At 35.5% G+C, this 22,979-nt stretch overlaps 1 protein-coding gene across 1 annotated transcript; it reads right to left on the bottom strand.

Moving 5' to 3' along the window:
- Nucleotides 1-1,364: 1,364 nt before the first annotated feature.
- Cdc37 (cell division cycle protein 37) lies at nt 1,365-22,786 on the bottom strand. The gene is made up of 10 exons (XM_089238137.1): nt 22,627-22,786; nt 20,136-20,269; nt 16,979-17,135; nt 15,908-15,958; nt 13,744-13,809; nt 10,138-10,296; nt 9,493-9,608; nt 8,142-8,262; nt 6,444-6,512; nt 1,365-1,896 (listed from the first exon to the last, which is right to left on the bottom strand). Exons 1-10 carry the CDS (start codon nt 22,657-22,659, stop codon nt 1,705-1,707), a joined length of 1,098 nt encoding a protein of 365 aa, XP_089094263.1. The 5' UTR covers nt 22,660-22,786; the 3' UTR covers nt 1,365-1,704.
- Between the last annotated feature and the right edge of the window lie 193 nt (nt 22,787-22,979).

Genomic DNA, 22,979 nt, shown 5'->3' with positions numbered 1-22,979 from the left:
CACAGGCTATAGGTAGATACAGGGAAGAGGGTACAACCAACTAGATAACAAGGCCTCTACGCTGTAACCCTGAAGTAGTTCTGATGTAACATAGTGAAACAGAAGAGTTGAATAGAGTGGATAGCCTATCATCAGCCTGTGGATGTTGTAAGGATGTTGATTTTCTCGCCAACAAAGCGTGCGGCTTGGTTTCTATCTTCCTTGTCGCTATTACCAAACATGTGTGAAAAATAAAGGTAGGTCTTAAATTCATTATTTCTTCATTTCTGTGAATTTTTTCGATTGTCAAATCATGCAATATAAATGCTGTGTGCCATATTGTCACGGAACTATGTTAAAGGTCCCAAAGTATCAGTGTCTTCTTTCTCAGAGAATGCTACGTTAAGCATTCACTTTCACCCGTTCCAAGGAAAGGCCTTTTTGTTTACTAGGTAAGTGCATAACCAAAAATTTATTTTTGAATATATTGGAACTATGTGATTGCCAGATTTTAGAAACAAATAGTGTTGCATGCTGTACAATTTTCTTTCGATTCCTAAAATTTGATGCACTAACTTAAGGAGAAAGATACTAATGAAAAATATTATATGGTGCATAATATAATTTGAACATTAAAAAAACTGAAAGCAAGCTAAAATTTGTTTGATTATATAGTCAGGGGAATCTCTATTTAAATCTTGTTTATGAAAACTTTGCCTCAACATTATGATGAATGCTAGACATCACGTGATGTCTAGCATTTCTAAATTTCTTATGATGAATTTTGATTGTTGTTCTAAATTTCTTGCAAAAAACTTGTACACAAAAGGGTTAAATCCCATGATTTTTTAAAAGTTTTTGATATTAATGTGATATTTAGAGCAATTTTGAATACGTGATGTAATACGAATAAATAGAAGATAGTAAGGTTCCTATTTAAACAAATATGATTGGGTGTGGATTAGTTTTTGGGGGGTTGAAGAAACAGGTTGGTAGAATTAATTAGATGTCATCTGTATGCTAAATGAGATTTTTTGTACTTTTTTTTAAAAGCAAGATCTTTAAAACTTAATATTGTCTATAGTGATATATTTACAGGGAAGCTTAGCAGGCTAGTTCGGGAATGAGTGGTCGAGAAAGTTGGGAGAAGGGCGGCAAAATTTAACCCTCAAGAAATCCGCCTCTGCCCAGACAGCAACGGACTTCGTCAGTGAGTGATATTGAGAGTTTGCAAGCACATGAACACTCATGTGAAAGATCAAACGAGTGACTTTAGAAGCAGTGTTTTTGCAGGAGTTACAGATAGGCATATTTAAGTTAAAATGTGGAAACTGGAATGAAAACTATTTAATAAGTTGGCATTTCAAATCATCAATTCAATATATATCAGGAAAAGTTCTATTTTATTACAATCAAATCCAAAATTTTCTAAAGAAAGAATCAAATCAAAAGTCTGTTTTTTTTAGTGTTTCCTGAACAGTGCAGGATTCTTTATTTCATAGCTAATGTCGTCGATTGATCGTGTCACTGTCATTATTCAATTCAAAAAACAAGGCCACAAGTCGTCATTGTTAACAAGATTCAACAGTGAGTGCATAACTGGGGAAAAAAGACAAACTCAAAAAAAAAAAGTATTTTACAAATAATAAAAAAAAAAACTCCAAAACGATTACATATGGCAGATCGAAAAAGCCATTGAAAGCCTATCAGCTGATTGGCAGAGTTCTACGACAAACTTTCAGGCTCTGCTTCATTCCCACTGGTTTCTTCTGCTGCTTCGACTTTGCTGGCGTCTGGAATCCAGAGACCAGACTTGACACACCTGTCGAGGTGATACCTTGCTTCTTCCTCTGGCATTTTAGTGATGGCTGATTGTAATAGTGAGATGTCACGTTTTTCGAAACATTGCTTCAAGGCCTGTCAAAATAACGGGCAATAATTTTCTAGAAAAGTTGATAAATTATCTAATTTATTTGAAGGAAAAACAATCATTCACTTAAACAGCAAAACCTCTTTAAAATGCCCCACCCATCAGAATAAATTTTTTTCAGGTCCACAAGTTCTCTACGTACAATAAAACCTCCAAACAAGAGACATTTTGTTGGAGAACCTAAACATATTACAGGCAACCTCCAAACAATTTTTGAACAGCGAGAGCTTTGGACATGGGGTTGGAAAAAAAATATGCATATCGCTATGAGGAAAAATAATTTTCAAGGGAATTTTTCCCTGCAAACTATATGGGGGGGGGGGAAGAAATTATGCATGCTTTCTTTTCCTGGATACAAATGGTAGGTGGGTATAATGAAGGCAGTGGAGAGAGGAAAAAATCACTTTAGTGACCTATAAGTTGTGCTGTGGGCCACTTAAGTGATCTGAAAATGTGCTGTAGACTACTTAATCGGAGTGCGAATATGACACAGGTCACCTAAAAGATCTGGAGCAGTGCTTCAGGTCACTAGAGTAGTCTGGAACAGCAACAGATTTTCACAGCCCAATACATCAAAGGAATAGATGATTTGATATTATCGCCAAAATTTCCTTGACGTATTAGGCTGAGGAAAAAGCAGTCTCGCTCTTTTATGTTTTTAGGTGAACCTAGCAATATTTCTTTTTTCCATTTCAGTTTGTTGATATTGTTCACTAATAAGTAGAGCCCGGATTATATGCAAATGTCATGATTTCACTCCCCCCATAGCGAAACCACAAATATACATTGGAAGCAACACGCAGACCTGCCAACTCTCCAGATTTAGGCGGGAGAAAACTCCGGATTTGTTAAAATTTCTCCAGATTTTGACAGGAAATTAGATTTTATGCGAGCTTTCACTTCGTTTGGGAAAACACCCATAGAGGACAGCCATGGACATTTCCATCGAGCAGCCGTAAAAAAAAGTCTTGGCGACCGTAAGTAACTGGCAAAGACGTGACTTTGTTTATGTAGCGTTTACTGGCAATCATCAGGGACATGACCTTGGTTGCCGAAAAATTCCTGTATAATCGTTATTGTATTCCATTAACAGCCGTGCAGTAAACACAAGTGTTTTTCGTCAGCAGCTTTATATTTTGAAGTTTTTTAAATTGTTTCCTCCGATTAAATGTCTTCAGAAAGAAAATATAACGCTCAATATAAAGCTTTTACGAGTTCATATATCCAAGATTATCAATCACTGATAGTATCCACGAAAGGAAACACTTGTTTTATGAACAGTATGTAGTTGTGATTTCTCTATTCTGCATGGAAAGACTGACATGGAATTATATTCTGCTCGGGAGCAATGAAACTTTTTTGAATTTTTTTTTGATTGAGTCTATGAGTCCCCTTCGGGAGAATCTCTGGATTCCAAAAGTTGGCACGTCTGAACACGTTTGAGTTTTTTGCCCTCACAGGAATTCTATGATGCATTTTTCTTGCATTGAGACACGTATAAGATTGCGCAACATGGTCACTTTTTTCAAAATGTGCCTCTGAGAGCCTTTGTTGGTTGTCAGGCAATCATACTCAACCAATCAGGGAAGTTTTAAATCGATATAGAGTTAGTGCTGACCACGTTTTACAGCAGAGTGATATCAGGGTTTCATGAGGGTAAGTCACATGTTAAAACGTGAATACACACTCTCAAGAAACTGAAAATAAACCTTGACGATGTCTTCTAGAGCTCCAGGGCTGTTCGCCAGTGAGAGGTGATGATGGGTGAGTGTACAGAATTTCATTATTGATTATATGTAAGAGTGACCATTTATTTTTCCCTGTTATTTGAAAGTTTCTACAGGGTGTTTCACGAAGGACCCCTAACTTTGAAAATAAATAACTCTGAAATGGTGATAGATAGAAGCATGAAACCAGTGGTATGTTTATTAAAAAACCATAAGAATCTGATACAGAAACCTCAAAATTTTAGTTACAAATTGCGCCACAGGCGGCATTACAGATTCCTATAAAAAGAGCTCAGACGCAGAGAGCAACTAGTCATCGAAGATTTCCCTGTTAAAACGTGACTGCTATTAGCATAGTGAAAGAAATTACGGAAGTGATGTATTCCATGGAAGAACGTGTGTTTATTGTGTTGGAGTACCACCGATTAAATCACAGCCCTACTGCCACAAGGAGAGTTTTCAAACGCGATTTCAAGTCGCAAAAGGCCCAGATGGGAAAACAATTCGTGAGCTATTCAACAGACAGGTAACGTGGCCGATGCGTTAGTCAGAAATGTGGGTCCCATCCACTCCGTTGCTATACCTGAAAATGCAATGGTACTTGCTGCAGTTATTGAGCATCATCCGAATAAATCTGTCCCCAGACTTGCAGCTGAATCCGGAATCACGCCATCTAGCACATGCAGAAAACATTACACATGTTTCACCAGTTTGAACTGAATGACAATGAGAGGATTTTGCTAACGGGATGCTCAACATGAATTGATGGTTCTGGTGTCGCCCGAATATGGTTTACAGACGAGGTGCATTTTCATCTGAATGTTGTCGTTAACAGACACAATTGGCGATTTTGGGATACCGAAAATCCACATTTGTCTCACGCACGACCACTCCATTGCCAAAAACTTACCATTTGGGCAGCAATCTCCTACAAAAGCATCATTGGGCCCTTTCTCTTGCGAGAAACGGTGACGACTGACTGGTATATTGCGCTTTCGAAACAATTTGTTGCCACTCAACAAGCGTTGGATTATCGACCATACACGGCATGGTTCATGCAAGATGGGGCTCGCCCACACCGTACACAAGCCGTTTTTGACTTTCTGGATGAATACTTCGATGATAGAGTTATTGTGTTGAACTATTCGACAGTTAAGGGAAAAGGCATGGACTGGCCTCCATATTCACCCGACCTCACCCCCTGTGACTACTTTCTGTGGGGTACACTGAAGGACATTGTTTACAGCAACAATCCTTTAACACTCGACAAGCTGGAGGAGGCTATTTGTCAAGCTTGTGTGTCTATTTCCGGTGACACACTACAGAGTCTCACTGAAAATTTCATTCTTCGTTTGTGACATGTATGTTGTGTGAAAGGTGCACATTTTGAATTGCTTTTGATGTGAATGCAATGAGGTCTGCTTGCATCACCCACTATGTACAGCCTACTTATGGTATGCCATCTACGGCGCCTCTATCGAACTAACTAATTTTTTAAGGTTTCTGTATCAGATTCTTAGTTTTTTTAATAAACATACCACTGGTTTCATGCTTCTATCATCATTTCTGAGTTATTTATTTTCAAAGTTAGGGGTCCTTCGAGAAACACCCTGTACATGTAACATTATTTAGATGGAGAGATAAAATTAACTCAACGTAATGATTAAAAGTGAAGCATCATGATTTTCACAATGTCCTTTCAATATTTCAGTGTCATATATGTCGTGTGTAATTCTGCAATAAAGAGCACAACGTAGAGTGCTGATATTTTTCATTATTAATAAATGTTGTAATAAATGCACCACACGTGTCATTTGCATATTTTGGCCCTTTTTTAACAATGCATGAAACCAAATTATACACTTAAAATCATACACTTATTCTGAAAAATAATTTTCAGAATAAAAGTATATTTTTAAAGGTTTATTTAAGGTCACTTATTTTTTACATAATTTTTCAAATAAACATTGCTCATATATATTTTCATACCATTGATTTCTTTTTCCATAGGTAGTGTTTAGAAAATTAATAGAGACGCTTGTAAAATAAAGTATTTCCTAAATATCAACCATTTTATTCTACTGCTATTTCTACAGTGTTTTTTTTAGAAATAGTGTCAAATTTTTTTTTATGTTTGGCATTCTGTTACTGAGCACAACTGCAACAAACTAGAAATTAAAAATGCCGAAATAAAAAATATTTAGTAATAGAAGTTATTTGCATATACAGTATACACATATATGGAGATATTTTTGGGAAATTAATATGCACTAAGAAATAGGAAATATGCATTTTAAAAACATGTACTTTTTTTTTTTGCATGGTGATTTTTTTTAATGCATATTTTCTCATTTTCAGTATGTATTTCGAAAGTTTTAACATTTTTAGTGTATATTTTTGGTTTATTAATGCACATTATGGGTTTTTTAAGATCATATTTTTGTATTTTCAAGAGCATGCTATGCCATTTTAAGTGCATATTTGTGTATTTTTAGAGCATATTTTGCAGCTTTTTTTTTAGTGCATATAATCCAGGCTGTACTTATAAAAGTAACTGAGTTGATTATATAGTATTCATTATAAACTTGCAATGTATCAACCAGTATGGGTCTCTAGACCCCTTTGCTGATTTTTTGTCTCATTTTGTATTTATGTAAAAAATTGAAACAATAAATTGAATTGAAAAATGCAATATTGATCCTTATGCTTATTTTTCTTTTAAAACCTTATAAACTGAAATGAAATGACAGAATTTTCTCTAAATTCATCAGAGAGATACTGCAGAAAATGAATAAAAACTGACTTACATCTGGAAGGGACTCAAAAACTTCCACAGGGTCCAGTCCTCCAGGACCTAACCTCTTTTGTTTTTCTTCCTAATAAATATAAAATGCAATAAAAAATGTGAAACTTTTTTGAAGAGAATGAAGAACATTTTCGGTAACAAAAATACAGTAAAATCCCCCTTAACGGTAACCCTTCTTTTACGACAAAATAGTGATTTTCCAGGAAAACCCCTATTTGACTATAGTCTATAATTAAAGTTACACTTTGAAATGGCCATAAAAGGAAAACTACTGGACAAAATGTTAAAACTTTGTAATAGTTTACAGGTCATGGGATTCAATTCTTGACAGAACAAAAACTCACCACCAGCAGGGAATGGTGCTGTATACAATATTGTTAAACAAAATAAGACATTGGTATAAAATGTTTTTAATCGTTTCTAAAATGTGCTACAAAGCATGTTGAATGTGCCATCCACAATATTCTGAAAGTAAGTTAAATCATGTTACTGCGTTCTCAACAGTAACTCTTAGCATAATCAGGATCAGGAGGAATGTTATGGACATGTCGCTGTATCATATTTTTCAGTTCTGCCAAATTGTTTGTTATCACCATAAACAGTGGCGTTGAGGTCTGGTGACCAGGGGAATTTGCATAATTTAAATTTTCATTCCTCCTGCCATAAGCTATGTAGCCATTGCAATTTTGCATAATCCCACAAACAGTTTCATGTTAGGAATTATTAAAAACATTTTAAACCGATGTCTTACTTAATTTAACAATATTCCATACAGCTCCATTCCCCACTGGTGGTGAGTTTTGAACTTTTTGTTTGTTTTGCAGAAAATTAAATACCATGACCTGCAAACTATTATTAAGTTTGATAACATTTTGTCTAGTTTTTCTTTTATGGCCATTTCAAAGTGGAACTTTGATTATAAAGACCCTGTACATTTGCTAGCCTCAATGGATTGTAATGGCCTGCAGACTTAATTTGGCCTGAAACGTTGAAGCCCCCTGCTCTAGAATAATGTATGACGATTGATATTAACATAATTTAATGATAAAACTCAAAAGTTAATCAGTATTTAATAAAATAGATTTTTTCTGGATATTATGCCAAGGTGAACTTTGAAAGAAAAGTCATATGGTCTCTGCCTTTTCTTTGAGTTCACCTCGCAATAATATCCAGAAAATGTCTATTTCCTTCATGCATTGGGCTGAAAAAAAACAGTCCCGCTCTGTTTAATCAGTAAAGTTATAAAACTCTCGAGGAAAACTCAAACATAAGTTTAATGTAAAAAATTAAGTCTTATTGAAATGTGTTTTATTTCTTGAACGAAAATACCTTGTGGCTTCATAAAAAGCTATGACAAGTAAAACATCAAAGTGCTTCTAGAAAAGCATATTTTTTTATTGTAAATCATATAGTGGAGCAAAAGTATGTACAGTTTTAGTTTCACACACAATTTTGCTAACTTATATACCATGTATTTGTATTAAAATTGCATTCCGTTTATTTTCAAATGAAATTATTTTAAAGGCTCGAATGTTTTTCGAACCCTCCCCTTTTTTTATGGTTACCTATCTTTTACAAATGAATGAATATAGGTCCTTCCCTCTTGCTACGGCCTTTAATCCTAGTTACATGATTGATAAATATATTTTCAAAGCACACATTAGTTTACTACAGCCAAACATGAGAGCATGACACAAACCTCTTCTGCTTCTTCAATGGCTTTCTGGATTCGAATTTGGGCTCTTTCTTTCACTCGCTTCTTAAAAGCCTCAAGCTCAGAGTTGAAAGCATCTTTGTACTCTGTGTCAGCTGTTTGAATACTAAAAAACCAGAATAAGAAAAACATAGGAGTTTAAGGAAAAAATTTTATGGGTTGTTATTATGCAACATTGAAGAATATGATTGCTATGAGAACTTGGGTTTTTAGATGTGGATTCACCTTTTCTATTCATAACATTCTGAATAAATTACAATAAAATATGAGTACAAAAAGCTAGAGAATATTTTTATTAAATTGAACAAGTACAACCATGTCCTTCCTGATACAGTAGATCCTTGATTAGGCTATATGATGTAATTAAGACAAGTCCATGTAATAAAATTAAAATTTCTGGGTAATCAAATATATGCCAATTCAGGGTATGAGTGTTGTCTATGCTAGTCAGAATCAAAAGGAAATATCGAGTATCTGTATCTTACATTTAAAAAAATATACAGACAATTTGATCATTGTTTGCTTACATATTAGGCATCAACAAAGCAAACAATGATGTTGCTTAAAGTTGTTTTAGCAGCATTATTTCTGATGAATCCCAATGTTTCTGTTGCTCTAACCAAATATAGAAATGAAAAAAAAAACCATTTTAAAGAAATGGTTATGTATTGTTGCTTATCTGCAATTGTGAAATTTCTTCCTATCTTCATTTTCATTGGAAAGAAATTTACTGACTTCAGCATTCATTTCCTTATTGCTTCATTTCACTTATCACAGAGAAAATGGCATCAGTTAACTGAGAATTTCAAATTGATGGTCGGAAAATGAAAGTTTTCACTACATTTACTAAGCTTGACTGATAACATTCTTACTCACATATTTGAATATGTTTTGAAGATTTACTTTGCTGCATTTATGTTATGTTCTAATGAAAATATGTATGAGGTGTAATCAGAAAGTTCTGGAACTTTTGACAGAAAATAATGGGTTAAAATTACAGATACGATACTAAAGGAAGTTAGAGGCACGATTCATAAAGCCATAGGTTAAATTTTATGGACATCTGTTAGAAAATAATGATGTTGATTTCTTCTCTTGCTTCATGGAAGGAATGAAAAATTAAAGCAGTGCACTTTTACAAAATATTGAATATAGCGTAGAAAAAAAAAAACGGCAATGCTTGAAACAAAGAAAAATTAAACGAACAAGAAATAAAATTTAAATAAAATGACAAAGATATTAAAATTAGTTGGATTAAGCTTTACAAATTAGAATAGAAATAGACATTGGATTTGATGAGCCTGCATATATAAATTCAAACGTATGGCATGCTTACCGGGTGAAAAAAGAAGAAATGCAGGCCCTTGGATCCACACTCAAGTGTTTTGCTAGCTCCAAAATGAATTGCATGCAGATACATTGATGCGCAACATGCTCCATCAACTGATGTTTCTAGATAACATGTGAAATACATTCTCGTCATGAAGGGTATGTTATCATGTCGAAAAATGACTTTTTAAATTTTTCAGATTCATAAGTCATAAGAAAATAAACACAAATGATTCATTCTGACATAAAACTACAATATAAATGGGCTTTTGTTGTGGGGGGGGGGGGAAATGAGGAAAAGGTTTTTTCTTTCTCAAAACCAGAAGATGGTAAACATGGTTAAGGGTTGCCTCATAACCTGACCATAATAAATATCAGATTGTTATGCATTTCTGGAACCATTTTTTTTCGATCAATGATAGCATTTAAAATGTCATTTGAATGTAAAAACCAGCATTCAAGATAACTATGTGATGGATTTACAAACACTAAAAATTAAGGAATAACAAACACTGAAAATTGATCCACACAAAATAGTAAGCTGGAATAAATAATTTGTATTTGACTGAAATGTGGACCAATTAATCAGATTACCTCTAGTAAAACTGCTAAAATTTTTCGGAGCACACAATGAAATAGATGAACAATTTACCTCTTCCACCTCTAGGTTTATGCACCAGATAACCAAATAGTTGGCGGTCTCTTCACATACGAGGTGCAGGTTTTCTTTCAGAAACTGTTTACTGTCATCATACTTTCTGAACATGCCAAACTTTTTCAAAAGTTTCTCATTCTCTTTCACAAATATTCTCTAAAAGGGAAAAAAATAGTTTGAGTTTTCCCATATATTCTCATATTTGGAATAAGGCAGCCATAAATATATTTTATGGGCATATTATATATATATATATATATATATTGTTTCTAGTTTTTGCTATTGCATTTTTAATTGGGGGTTCTTTTTTTTTCTTTACAAACCGAGCGCAACTCAGGTCTATCGCCATAGGCAATTTACTACCTAGTGAGTTGTGCTGGAATTGTAGGTGTGTGTGTGTACCCAACAGTCTGAGTGCATATCTAGTGTTGTGTATGATTTTTCAGTGCTGCCATCTATATCGCAGAAGTGAAGTGAATGATGTGTAGTGACAGAATATTTGAACTATTTGTAGGCCTGTTGCTCTCTGTGGCAAGACTTTTTAACGGGGAGATCGGCTCGCATTTGCGCATCGAAGTTGGGAACCACAGAAAACCAACTTCAGCCGACCACCACTGTGGCGATGGTGGGGCTCGAACCCGGGTCCCCGGAAGCATGGAAGACAACAAAAATGAAAATATAAATTTTTTCCATTGCAGCATTTGTTCATTTAAATAGGCCTACATTTTAGAACAAACTCTGAATAGATGATTAAAACTACACATGCACAGTCCAGCCCGCTTATAGCAAGTTCGCTTTTAGTAAGAGTCTGGATTTAAAAAGAATATTAATGTTTTTTTTGGGTATAATGCTGAATGAATGAACACCAGAACTCTAGCGTCAAACTTATCCCGTTGCCGAGATCTCTTCCAGCCCAACTTCATGGCAGTCTGGAACACTTTATTAATAATTTAAAAAAAAACCTAAAAATGTATAGCAATTTGGTCACTTTTAGCAAGCAGGTTTTTTAACCCATCAACGCCAGTTGTTATGAAAATTTGACATTCTAAATTTTAAGTTTTTTCTTTGCCAATAAATGGTGAAAGTGGTTCTACTCATTATTTTTTGTTAAAAAAAAAAAAATCAAAGTCGTCATTAATGGGTTACGGCTCCTTTCACACGGAGCGGATGCGGACGTGGGTCCGCATACCCTTTCAAATGATCGCTGAAGATGCGGACGAATCGCCCGCATCTTTAGTTCGAAATTCGTGCATAAAAACTGTTTTTTCTCAATTTTTGTAATTATTTTTCTCCTTCACCCCTGATTCAGCGCCCATAGGCAGCCTAGAGGCATTCTTTGGTGGTTTAATCTAGAGCCACATAGAATATGGGAATAAAGATGTCTTCATCCCGATCCTCACAAATAGTCGATGGGAGAAAATGTCTTCAAATATTTTGAAAAAAAAAAAATCCGTCTTTTCGGAAAAATATGGAAGAAAATTCCAAAAACATCCAAAACATTCGATGTTCCAAAAAAAAAAAAAAAAATTCAGGAGTTATCAAAGAATTTGCAAGTAGTAAAAAAGGGGAGGGGTAGAGACTTTCAAAATGCCTGTGCTTAGAAATATTCACAATTCTGTCTTAGGCCGGGATTACACTATAAAAGTTTTATAAAGGTTCGTTTATAAAACTTGATGAATGCAACCAATAGGTGGATCAGTTAAGTTATCTCGAATGTAACAGATGTGTTTATTGGTTACATTTTTCAAGGTTTATAAAATAACTTTCATAAACCTTTTAGAGTGAAATCCCATCCTTAGATTAGTCATTTCTGAAATATAAAATTCCATTTTTTTAAGTTTATAGACCACCAAAAATATTCAAGTGCTAGGGTCTTCAAACGTCTTAATCTGGTCCTGAGTGAACACTGTACGTGGATAACATTGTTTAATAAAAGTATTTTTTTTAAAGTTTCAAAAAATTAAAAGATTAAAAAAATTTTAAATATTTCAAATTATATTTCAGATATTTATATTTTTTAAATAATTTTAAAAATTAAAATTTTAAAATTAAATTTAAAAGTTATTAAAGTATGTAGTCAATTAAATATTCGTAATGAACAGAACGGCTTATAATTTTGGTCCCGTCAGTGGCCGTTGTTGGCAGGTTTTATTGTATAAAATTGTGAAATATGGACAAAAGGCAGTTAAAGTTGCTATATCTCCATCTCAGAAGGAAACGGAGGGATAGACGTATGTAGGTACATTATATTAATGAGCAGGGACCATCATATGGTGTTTTTAAGGGTATTTATGGCAAATAATTAAAAAAATTCAGTGCAAAATAAGCTTTAAAAAGTAGCCAAAGATGCGGACGAATTCGCTCCGCATCCGCATCGTGTGAATAGCTCAGAATAAACCTATTGACAAAACTTCTATGTGCGGATGCGGAGCCCGCATTTTGGTTTTGACACATGCGGACGACGTCCGAACCCGCATGAACATTTCCTAGGTGCGGAGATTTTTCGGCTCGTCTGAAAGGCGCAGTATATTCCAATTGCTAAAACTTCTTCCGGACCCGCATCCATTCCATGTGAAAGGGCCCTAAGGTAGCTCCGATTTAATGAAAGATTTTTTTAGGGAACTTAGAAAAAAAATCAACGCAGAAATGAGAGAGAGAAACTGTGGAATTTCTAATGAATTGCTACATGTTAGAATGTGCATGAAGGTGTTGTGAACCTAACATGAAATTTGTTACTGTGTAATGCTAGTTATGTGTAGTGCCATCAATTTTTCCAACTATGAGCGAAATGCAATGATTGCATAATTGTACCGTTGTAGGCCTGTTGCTTTTGCGGCAAGAAAGGGGACAAGGGATGACTGTCAATCTCATGGTTCAATAAAAAATGTTTATCACCCCCCTTCAGGTTCGTTGTAAATGTGTAGGAACAGCAACACTTTGTCTAGAAGAGAAGAGTGAGCATGGAGAATGAGGATAAGATACTAACCAATCAGAATTAAAAAAATAGCTAATTTTTTAATCCTTGCACAACTTACAACATAGATTCCATGTGTTTGATAGTGGATATCTTCTTATAAATTAAGCCCATCATTTAGGGCATCGGGGGGGGGGGGAGCAATCACCCCTCCCGATTCCCTAATTTTTTTAAAAGCCAGGAGCGCAATTGCCCCCTTTACAAAAATTTTAAAACATGCAATAGAAATGAATATATACTTGGCACTTGTACAATGTACTGAGTATATATTCATCCCCCCCCCTACCCCCGGGAAAAAATTTAAATGACGAACTTGATTAAAATATGTAATTCAGTAGATCTTGTTTGAGAAGTCTTCCTGCTTGATACATTAATATTGTATTTTGATGACAACCTATTAAATTGGATTGACAGAATTTATGTTCTAAGGAACCCTTACCACTCTGAAACATTGTAAGAATTATTTGCTGTCACAAGTATTCATCATTTCTCATTACACCTTGGTTACAAAACAGTGCTGTAAAGATTTCACAGCCTTCTTGGTATACTGTACAATGAATGCAATCAAGTTTTATGCTTAGAAAATAGTTATCAGAGGTTCTAGTAAAAAAAAAAGTGGAAAGACTAACCTGCTTCTCTGCCTTTTCTTCTTCAGATAATTCTTCTGTTCTTGCAGGCATAGACTTATTGATAACCTGAGAGAGCAGGAAAAAAAAATTACAACTAGTATTTACCAATAATAATGCAAAGAGTGAGGTAATGATGCTAAGATTTGTGCCAAATTTTACCTCAACTAATGTTCAAAGATCAATAAACAACAAAACCAGCAACAGATTTTTTTAATATTTTATATATGAGTTACCCCAACCCGGCAAATGTCATTCACCATACGGGGTATATTATATATATATAAACTGAAGAGCCAAAAAAACTGGTCCTGGCATGCGTATGCAAATAAAGAGATATAGAACCAATCAGAGTACGGCGCTGCGGTCGGCAACGCCTATATAAACAAGTGTCTGGCATAGTTGTTAGATCGGTTACTGCTGCTACAATGGCAGGTTATCGAGATTTAAGTGAGTTTGAACGTGGTGTTATAGTCGGCGCACGAGAGGTGGGACATAGCGTGTCCGAGGTAGCGATGAAATTTGGATTTTCACGTACGACCATTTCACGAGTGTACCGTGAATATCGGGAATCCGGGAAAAATTAAATCTACAACATCGCTGCGGCCGCAAAAAGATCATGCAAGAACGGGACCAACTACAACTGACGAGAATAATTAAACGTGACAGACGTGCAACCCTTCCGCAAATTGCTGCAGATTTCAATGCTGGGCCATCAACCAGTGTCAGCGTGTGAACCATTCAACAAAACATCATCGATATGGGCTTTCGGAGCAGAAGGTCCACTCGTGTACCCTTGATGACTGCACGACACAACGCTTTACGCCTCGCCTGGGCCCCACAACACCGACATTGGACTGTTGAGGACTGGAAACACGTTGCCTGGTCTGACGAGTCTCGGTTCCAATTGCTTCGAGCTGATGGACGTGTACGGATATGGAGACAACCTTATGAATCCATGGACCCTACATGTCAACAGGGGACTGTTCAAGCTGGTGGAGGCTCTGTGATGGTATGGGGCGTGTGCAGTTGGCGTGATATGGGACCCCTGATACGTCTAGATACGACTCTGACAGGTGACAGGTACGTAAGCATCCTGTCTGATCACCTGCACCCATTCATGTCTATTGTGCATTCTGACAGAATTGGACAATTTCAGCAAGACAATGCGACACCCCACACGTCCAGAATTGCTAAAGTGGCTCCGGGAACACTCTTCTGACTTTAGACACTTCCGCTGGCCACCTAAATCCCCAGACATGAACATTATTGAACATATCTGGGATGCCTTGCAACGTGCTGTTCAGAAGAGATCTCCACCCCCTCCTACTCCTACGGATTTACGGACAGCCCTGCAGGATTCATGGTGTCAATTACCTCCTGCACTACTTCAGACATTAGTCGAGTCCATGCCACGTCGTGTTGCGGCACTTCTGCGTGCTCGCGGGGCCCCTACACGATATTAGGCAGGTGTACCAGTTTTTTTTGGCTCTTCAGTGTAAATCCTTACATACATTCCGACTCAATCGGTAGTCTTTGGAAGAAAAAGGGGGGAAAAAATCAGAAAACCAGATTTTATGGTTTTTTCAATTTTTTTCTTTCCCCTTTGAAGACGGCACCCATTGGGTGTCACAGCCTTCTTGGTATACTGTACAATGAATGCAATCAAGTTTTATGCTTAGAAAATATTCCAAAAAAAAAAATTTTGAAAAAAATTTCAAAATATACACAAGAATTTAAAAACCCCTATATTTGCTATTTTTGTCATTTATTGAGATTTGAATGTGAGGGTCTATTAAAAAATAAGTGGTATGCATAAAATTCCTGGCATTTCTTATTTGTATGCCTTGAGCAAACTGGTCACTACTTTGCCAGCCAGGTAAAATTCTTGGATAGCCCTATCTATATACAGTCAAACCTCGTTAATGAGTCACTCTTGGAAGAGCAAAAATACGACTTAGTAAGCGGAGTGACTCGTTAAACGGAGTAAGCCATAGCTGTGCCAATTCCTGCCTGAGGACAATTGGGACTTCCCAAAAGTGACCCGGTAAGCGGAGTGACGTGTTAACCGGGTGACGCACTAACGAGGTTTGACTGTATTTTATAGCCTACCAATGAGAAGCTGAATAAGTAAAAATTATTAAACACATAATTGAATTTTACTCACAGTCTTGGCGAATCCATCCTTACTGATAGTATCAACATTCCATGGCATTTTCTAAAATATATGAAAATTTGAAATTGTTCATTATAAATACTCTAAAAAAAAGTTAATTAAAGCATTCTCTCTTTTGATAGACAAACATCACTGTATTTTGTGATTATACTTTTTGACTGACACCCCCCCCCCACTTCAATAGGGCCGCTCTTAAAAGAAAAATATGGGGGGGGGGCCTTAGCCACGACTTTTTTTTCTTCTGTGGGAGGGAAATAAAAAAAATCTAAAAATGAAAATTCAGATTGAATTTAAAAATTTTTGAAAATGAAATAGCTTCAGAATTGATGAAAATTCTGAATTTATTTTAAAAACATTCTAGACATTGTGTAAATTCAGAATTTATTTAAAATAATTTCAGGTATGAAGGAGAGGGAAGGGGGTAGAAATTCAAAATTTGCAAAAGAAATAATTTCAGGATTATTTCTTCCTGTAGATGAAAATACAGATTTGCAGAGTTGATGAAAATTCAAAATTTCTGAATGAAAATGTTACCCTAAATGTGGGGGCCTGGCACAACCACACTTGTTGTTCACCCCCCCCCCCTCCAAAGGCAGCTATGCTTCCCCGCACCCCTGGTTAAGAACTACTGCAATAACATAATTTTTAAAGAATGGAAGAAGTTTTTGGTAATTTTTTTCCCAAAAAAAATGTTGATTCTTTTATTAGCAGCTACATGCAATCTGTTATCTTAAATAATTTTTACAATTGATTTTAAAAATTACTCATTCCAATCTCTTAGAATAAAAACTGTAGTATGACTCGTTTTTGCTGTCTCTTCTATTAATACTCAAGATTTCCTGTTTATAGCATTTTCCTGCTTACAATGTTTTTCATGACTGTTCTATGGGAAAACGTTATAAGCCAGATACCCTGTACATATCTGCATTAAGAAACTCAGACTTTTTTTATTTAGGTATTATTTGACAAATTATATTAATTTATTAGCCAGAAATTACTGTAAATTTGCAATTAAATTTATATACCATAAAAACTGAAATTTAATATTGTATCTTTTTATACCTTTTCTTTTTTAGAGAGATCTTCCTTCTCTTTCTTCAGCTTCGATTCCTCTTCCTCCAGACTTGTAAGCTCTTTTTTAAGTTCAGCCATATCAAATCCTTGATTACTTTCGGCATACTTTATTTTTTCCCGCAAATCCTTCAGTTTTTGATGAGTCCTGTCAAACAATCAAATTTCGTGGATATCAATTATTGTTTTTTAACTATTGCAGAAAAATATAACTTATCACTGAATTTCATAAAATAATATTGAGGAACGAAAGAACAGCTTGAATTGAATTTTTATTCCTGAATATTGTAACTTGTGGCAATTTCAGGCAGGGCTAAATTACTCGGATTCCTTGGACACAGATTTTCTTTTTTACCAGAGTGCAAAATAGCTGCGAATGTAGCATCAAAGCTTTCCACCATACATGATTGAGGACAGCAATTGCAGTCTCTTTCATGCATATTATCAAGTACAGCAAAACTTTGGTTAATGAGCTCATAATTTGTTCTGTGAACATGTTCGTTATTCAAATCGCTCGCATATCGAATCAAACTTCCCCATAGGAAATGATGGAAATCCAGAGAATTTAATCCACAATTATTCATTCCTGTTAATAATAAAAACCGCATTCAATAAATAATGAAGCACAATAATATAACAAATAACAATAATCGTAGAATACAATAACGCCATAAATAAACATACAGTATAATGTTTAGAAATTAACTTATTCTAAACTATGAGAGAGGAGGATTATCGTTTAAGATGATTTACGGACACTGTTTGCAAACTTATTCTTTTTTTGTGACGAAAAATAATCTTATCCAATGACACTTGCTTTTGCCTCTTTTTTAGGATTTCTCGGAAATGGGAAATTACATTATTTTGTTGGACAGATTCATTACATGCATTGCTACAGTTTCATTAGGGCGGTTCTTTTCTATAAAATTTTACACAGATTCCCTTATATCTCTTATCTTATTTGAAGTGAGAGACCTCAATTTTCTCTTCCTTGGACAAGATACCATCCATAAGCTCTTGCTGTTGCATGTAATGGAGGTCCATTACTTTGTCTAGTCAACTCCTCGCCATGTTCTTTCACTAGTTCTTGAATGTTGATCTTATACACTGGTTAAAACAATTAGCTAATATATAGGGTTTCGGCCATCAACAGCAGATCGGCAAAAATTTTAAAGGCTGAAATTTAGTTCAGAGGTGTAGTACAATATGAGAAAAGAAAATTATACATACAACATTCATTGAATAATTAAATTTTATTACAGTTTTATGCTGAAGAACAGTAAAATTAAAATTTTATACATACAAAAAATGTGATTTTTTGGATGAAAATCATTTCTAATGCAACGTATGTCTTCCCTGAATGGAAAACAATGTTTGACACCTATGAGGCAAGGACTCAGACATTATTGTTGAGGAACTGAAGTATTCTGCCCCACTCCTGCTGAAAAGTGGTTTCCAGCTGTTTAACAGTTTTAGGAGTGATAGACATCCAGCAACTCTTCTCTGTAGGATGTCCCAAACATGTTCAATAAGATTTAGAGAGACAGAGTAGAGTTGCTTTCTCACAGCTTGAGTTAAAACTTTTTCCAGTAACTGTACGAAGTTGTTGCTGTAGATAAACGGTATTCATTGTGTGATTTCTCCTGGCAATCAGCAGGGGTCTGCCCAGACAAAATTTGGGTCAGTTTTCTGGACCCTTCACAAAATTCTTCATCTAAAAAATGGACCATGCACGAAATTCTGGACCTGAAAAAAAAACTGACCTTCCACAAAATAATTAATGCTGCCATAAATTTGGAATTTTATTTCTTTTGTGATAGATTAATTTGATTACTTTGCTTCCCACAAATTACTTTTCGTAAAATTAATGATCCTTTTCGCAAAAATAAGGAAAATTTTCCCAAAAATGGGCCCTTAAAAACCCCTGGTCAGTCTCAAATACTGATCTTCATTTCGTGATGTTGAAGGCCTATAACCTTGCCCTGACCTTCAACATACAACTCCAGTTTCCAAAAATCTATTCCACAGATGGGAAATCACACTTTCAAAATCTCACATTTATTCGTTGAAGCAATCAAGAAATTTTTTTTTTTGGTCACCTTTATAAAATTCATTGGAAGCTATGTTCCATTGGCTGCTGGTGGCAGGTGATTTTTGATATCGCAAAAAAAAAAATCTGCATACTCTGAAGTTTGCGAAAATGTGATAAATTTGTATTTCAATCCTTTTTCTTTTACTATGGATAAATCACAAGGTTATTATGTCACTAATTATCATCAAATTTTCAATATCCCCCCCCCCAAGGCCGGGATTACACTACATAAGTTTGATAAAAAGTTCTTTTATACAAGTTAAAAAATGCAACCAATAAGTGTGTCGGCTGCATTCGATCGAATGTAATCAAAAGGCTTATCGGTGGTTGTTTTTTTTATTTCTAGTTTTGCACAAGATTTTTTATCAAACTTTTATAGTGTAATCCTGGCCTAATTGTTTTGAGCAGTGTATGTCTTCAGTTTCAGTCTTTTCTAAGGACTCTTTGACAACTGGTAGCTCCTGTTAATGAGCTAACCCCTCAAAGTTACATCCAATAATGCAATCAGCCCAGTTTTCTCCAAGAATTGAAAAAATGCTTTAAGTGCAGAAACATGTAGTTACAATGCTACATCTAGCTTTATATAGTAAACAGTCACGCTCACACGTGTGTTCATATTTTGAGTGAGGCACCCTGAATGAAGAAAGAGACAAGGGGAGAATATTACCTATAATACATGTGTGGATAAAAGCCAAAAACCATCGACTCAGTTGGGATAAACTAAATGAACAAAGCACAAAATATTTTGCTCGCAATGCGAATCATAGCTCATTAACTAAGTCAAAATTTACTCAAAACCTTCGCTCATTACATGAATAACTCATTAACCAAAGTTATACCGTACAAGGAAAAACATTTTTTTTTTTTTAAATTCAAACTATTCATGTGTTAATATACTATTATTTCTGTACTGTTATTTAAATTAGTAATCCAATTATGTTGGTTTCAAATCGTTTAAGCGCTTTCTATGCAATTTTACAGCACTTATTTCTTAAAATAAATTCATGAAAAGTGCCTTTAAATGCATTTTTATAACACATTTCTTACTCTACTTACTCCATTGCTTTTCTTTCACATTCATCTTTCTCATGTTGAAACTCAGCCATACGTTCGACTCGTGCTTGGTGTCTCCATTTGAACAGACTGGGAGTATCGATGTTTGGATGCGTGTCATCCTCATCATCTGATATCTGTAGAGAGGAAGAGGCACACACACTTTAGAGACATAATATTGATGCCCTCCAACGTAAAAGCAGCACAAGAATGTCTTGAAAAAATCTGTAGATTTGTATATAACATGTGTTGTACTGTGGATGATAACTCATGCAATTTACTGTACATTATGCATAAGTCAAAAAATTTTGTTAAAAAACTTGTTCCAGAATCAGAGGGGAGTCAATTTATCTAGGCGTACAGATCAGATTTTATGGTATCTGTGTTCTTAGCTAGATGCATTGCATTAAAAATTAGTTTCCTCTGAGAAATTATTCCATCCAAACATTCACAAATTGAATTTTACGGACGAAATATCTTTTCCCAACTTTTTTCCCTTATCTTGAATTTGCTACCATTTTTTGGTCGCACTCTGTGCGGCCACATGAGTTAAGTAGCCCTAGAGCCACCCCTGCTAACATGAATATTGCTTTTACCCCTCCTTGGCTTGAAAAATGTGTGTGTGAGAGAGAGAGGACAACTTTGGTCCCTTGTCCCACGCAACTCACTTGCCCTCATCATTAATAGCCCTGATCAAGACAATGTGAGAAAAAAATTAGATATTTCATGGTTCATTTATGATTGATTGAATGCCAACAGATTGATTTGTTATTGCCAAGAAAATGTAGTGAAGGCATTCTATTCTAACATGCCTGAGCCCCAGGCTATTCAACAAACCCTGAAATGACAAGGGCGAGAAGAAAAAATCTTTACCTTCTTTCTTTCAAACTGAACAAAACTCTGGTCTACAGCCATGGGAAATTTACTACAGAAAGAGTTGTGCTGGAAATGTACCCCAATATTGTGAGTGTATACCTAGTGTATTGCATGAACTTTTAGTGCTGTCATCTATTTTTCAAACTATGAATGAATGAGAATGATTGGATATTTTTAGGCCTGTTGCTCAATTTAACAAGACTTTTTGGCAAGGAGATTGGCTGGTATCATCCACATCCTTTGAAATTAGGAACTACAGGAAACCACCTTCAACCAACCACCAATTGTGCCGCAAGTGGGTTCCAACTGAAGTCCTTGTGATGGGAATCTGTCCTTATGATCACACAAAAGAGGGGGGGGGGGGAAGGGAGGTTAGAACTATAGTAAATTGTCCACAAAGACAGATTTAAGAAAAAGGTAGCTCACTTAATTTTCCATAATCGTGGTAAATTTTTTCCCCTGCCAAACCCCAAAGCAGAATGTTTAGCACTGTTCCGCAACACGCTCTCTGCTGACTGGAAATGTTCTGCAGTAAAAATCCCCATACATATAATATTGTTTTTTGCACTTTTTTCTTAAAATTTTTCTAAATTGTTCTGTGACGTACGTCACAGATTTCAGCACATTCTGCTTTCGGGCTGCCAAGCAACTGCCGCTTTCACTAACGTAAATTCAAGATGGCCAATAAAAAGACAAAAAAAATTCAATTTATTACACTAATGTGCAACAGTATGCAAAATCGTTGGAAATGTGAGAAAAACATGGAAAAATTAACACAAAAAATTTAATGAAATATGCGGCTAATTAATACGGTTGATAAAAGATTCCCAAAACTAGCAAATCAAGATGCAGTTGTCAGGGCTACCAATTCTGGTGCAAAAAAAAAAGTCACCATATTAGCCGCTGACCACACTTATGGAAAATTAACCAATAGTTCCTTAAACTTATAATCACGCGGCTCCATACAATGGCTTTATAGACTACTACTGCACAGATTGGCTTAACAGACTGTGCGCTATTCAAATATTGCTGCCCCTCTCTGATTATAACTTAATATTCTTCGCTACCAATGACAAATTTTCTGTCCCTTTGGGCTATAGCCCACTTATCTCTCTCCCCCCCCCCCATAAACACGTCTCTGGCTCTATATACAAGTCATTTCCTCACACTTTAGAATGGGGTAGAAGGCAGGACTCTGCTTCCCCCCCCCCCCCACACTACCACCTTGAGAATTAACACCCAATTTTGTGTTGAGTTGGGAGAGTCGGTTCTAGTCAAAAGAAATTGAAGTTGGGATTGTTCAGTTGAGTTGATTGTTTGAGTTATTACACTGGGGGGGAACTCGGATTCTGTCACGACCGGCTTAAGAGCCCCCCCTCCTCCCAAGACATGTTATTTTACTCAGGCCCTGCCAAGCCAATTTACATGCATACTCTTCGAAAATTTCCACTATATCTCATTTTTGTGGGGCCCTCTTCTCTTGAGGCCCCCGAACCATATCCTGGTGGGCCCATGCCTTAAGACGGCACTGAGTCTGGTGACCTTAAGAAGGATCATTTAATTTCACCGATCTTAGTCTATAATGACAACATGCGTAAAGTGACGGAACCATAAATACCTCGATATCTTTCCACTTGCTGTAATCTACCATTACTGAGAAGAAGAAAAAAAAGCCTCCTTAACTGAGCAAGCTCTAAACGCTTTTCTAGTAGAAGAGCACAAAACAGCTCAAGATTGTTTTGAAAGCAGCAGATCTAGAATGATCTATGATGATGATGATGATTACTTGAACCTTGTTGCCATCCGAGTGGACTGTAAAGTCATGACTGAGCTAAACGTCAATTTTTTCCCTCTTTAAAACCACTTTTTTATTTAAAAAAAAGAATATTAAAACTTTAGTTTTATTTGAAAAATTTTGTTTGATTTTTTTTTTCGCGTCTCATATTCGAAAAAAATTTTCGAACACTAATG

Source organism: Pholcus phalangioides, unplaced genomic scaffold (genome assembly GCF_987345545.1).
Source record: "Pholcus phalangioides strain wild (caught in Gottingen) unplaced genomic scaffold, Ppha-v1.0 ptg000010l_1, whole genome shotgun sequence".
Lineage (NCBI taxonomy): Eukaryota > Metazoa > Arthropoda > Arachnida > Araneae > Pholcidae > Pholcus > Pholcus phalangioides.
The sequence above is the reverse complement of the archived record's forward strand: the minus strand, read 5'-3'. Positions and strand labels throughout refer to the sequence as shown.

Excerpts from the sequence above, each read along its gene's own strand:
- Cdc37 (XM_089238137.1), bottom strand. The coding sequence starts at position 22,659 with ATGGTAGATTACAGCAAGTGGAAAGATATCGAG. Across the intron at positions 10,297-13,743 it reads AAGAAAAGGCAGAGAAGCAG|AGAATATTTGTGAAAGAGAA; the intron begins GTTAGTCTTTCC and ends TTTCCCTTTTAG. Across the intron at positions 9,609-10,137 it reads TAAACCTAGAGGTGGAAGAG|AAACATCAGTTGATGGAGCA; the intron begins GTAAATTGTTCA and ends CATGTTATCTAG.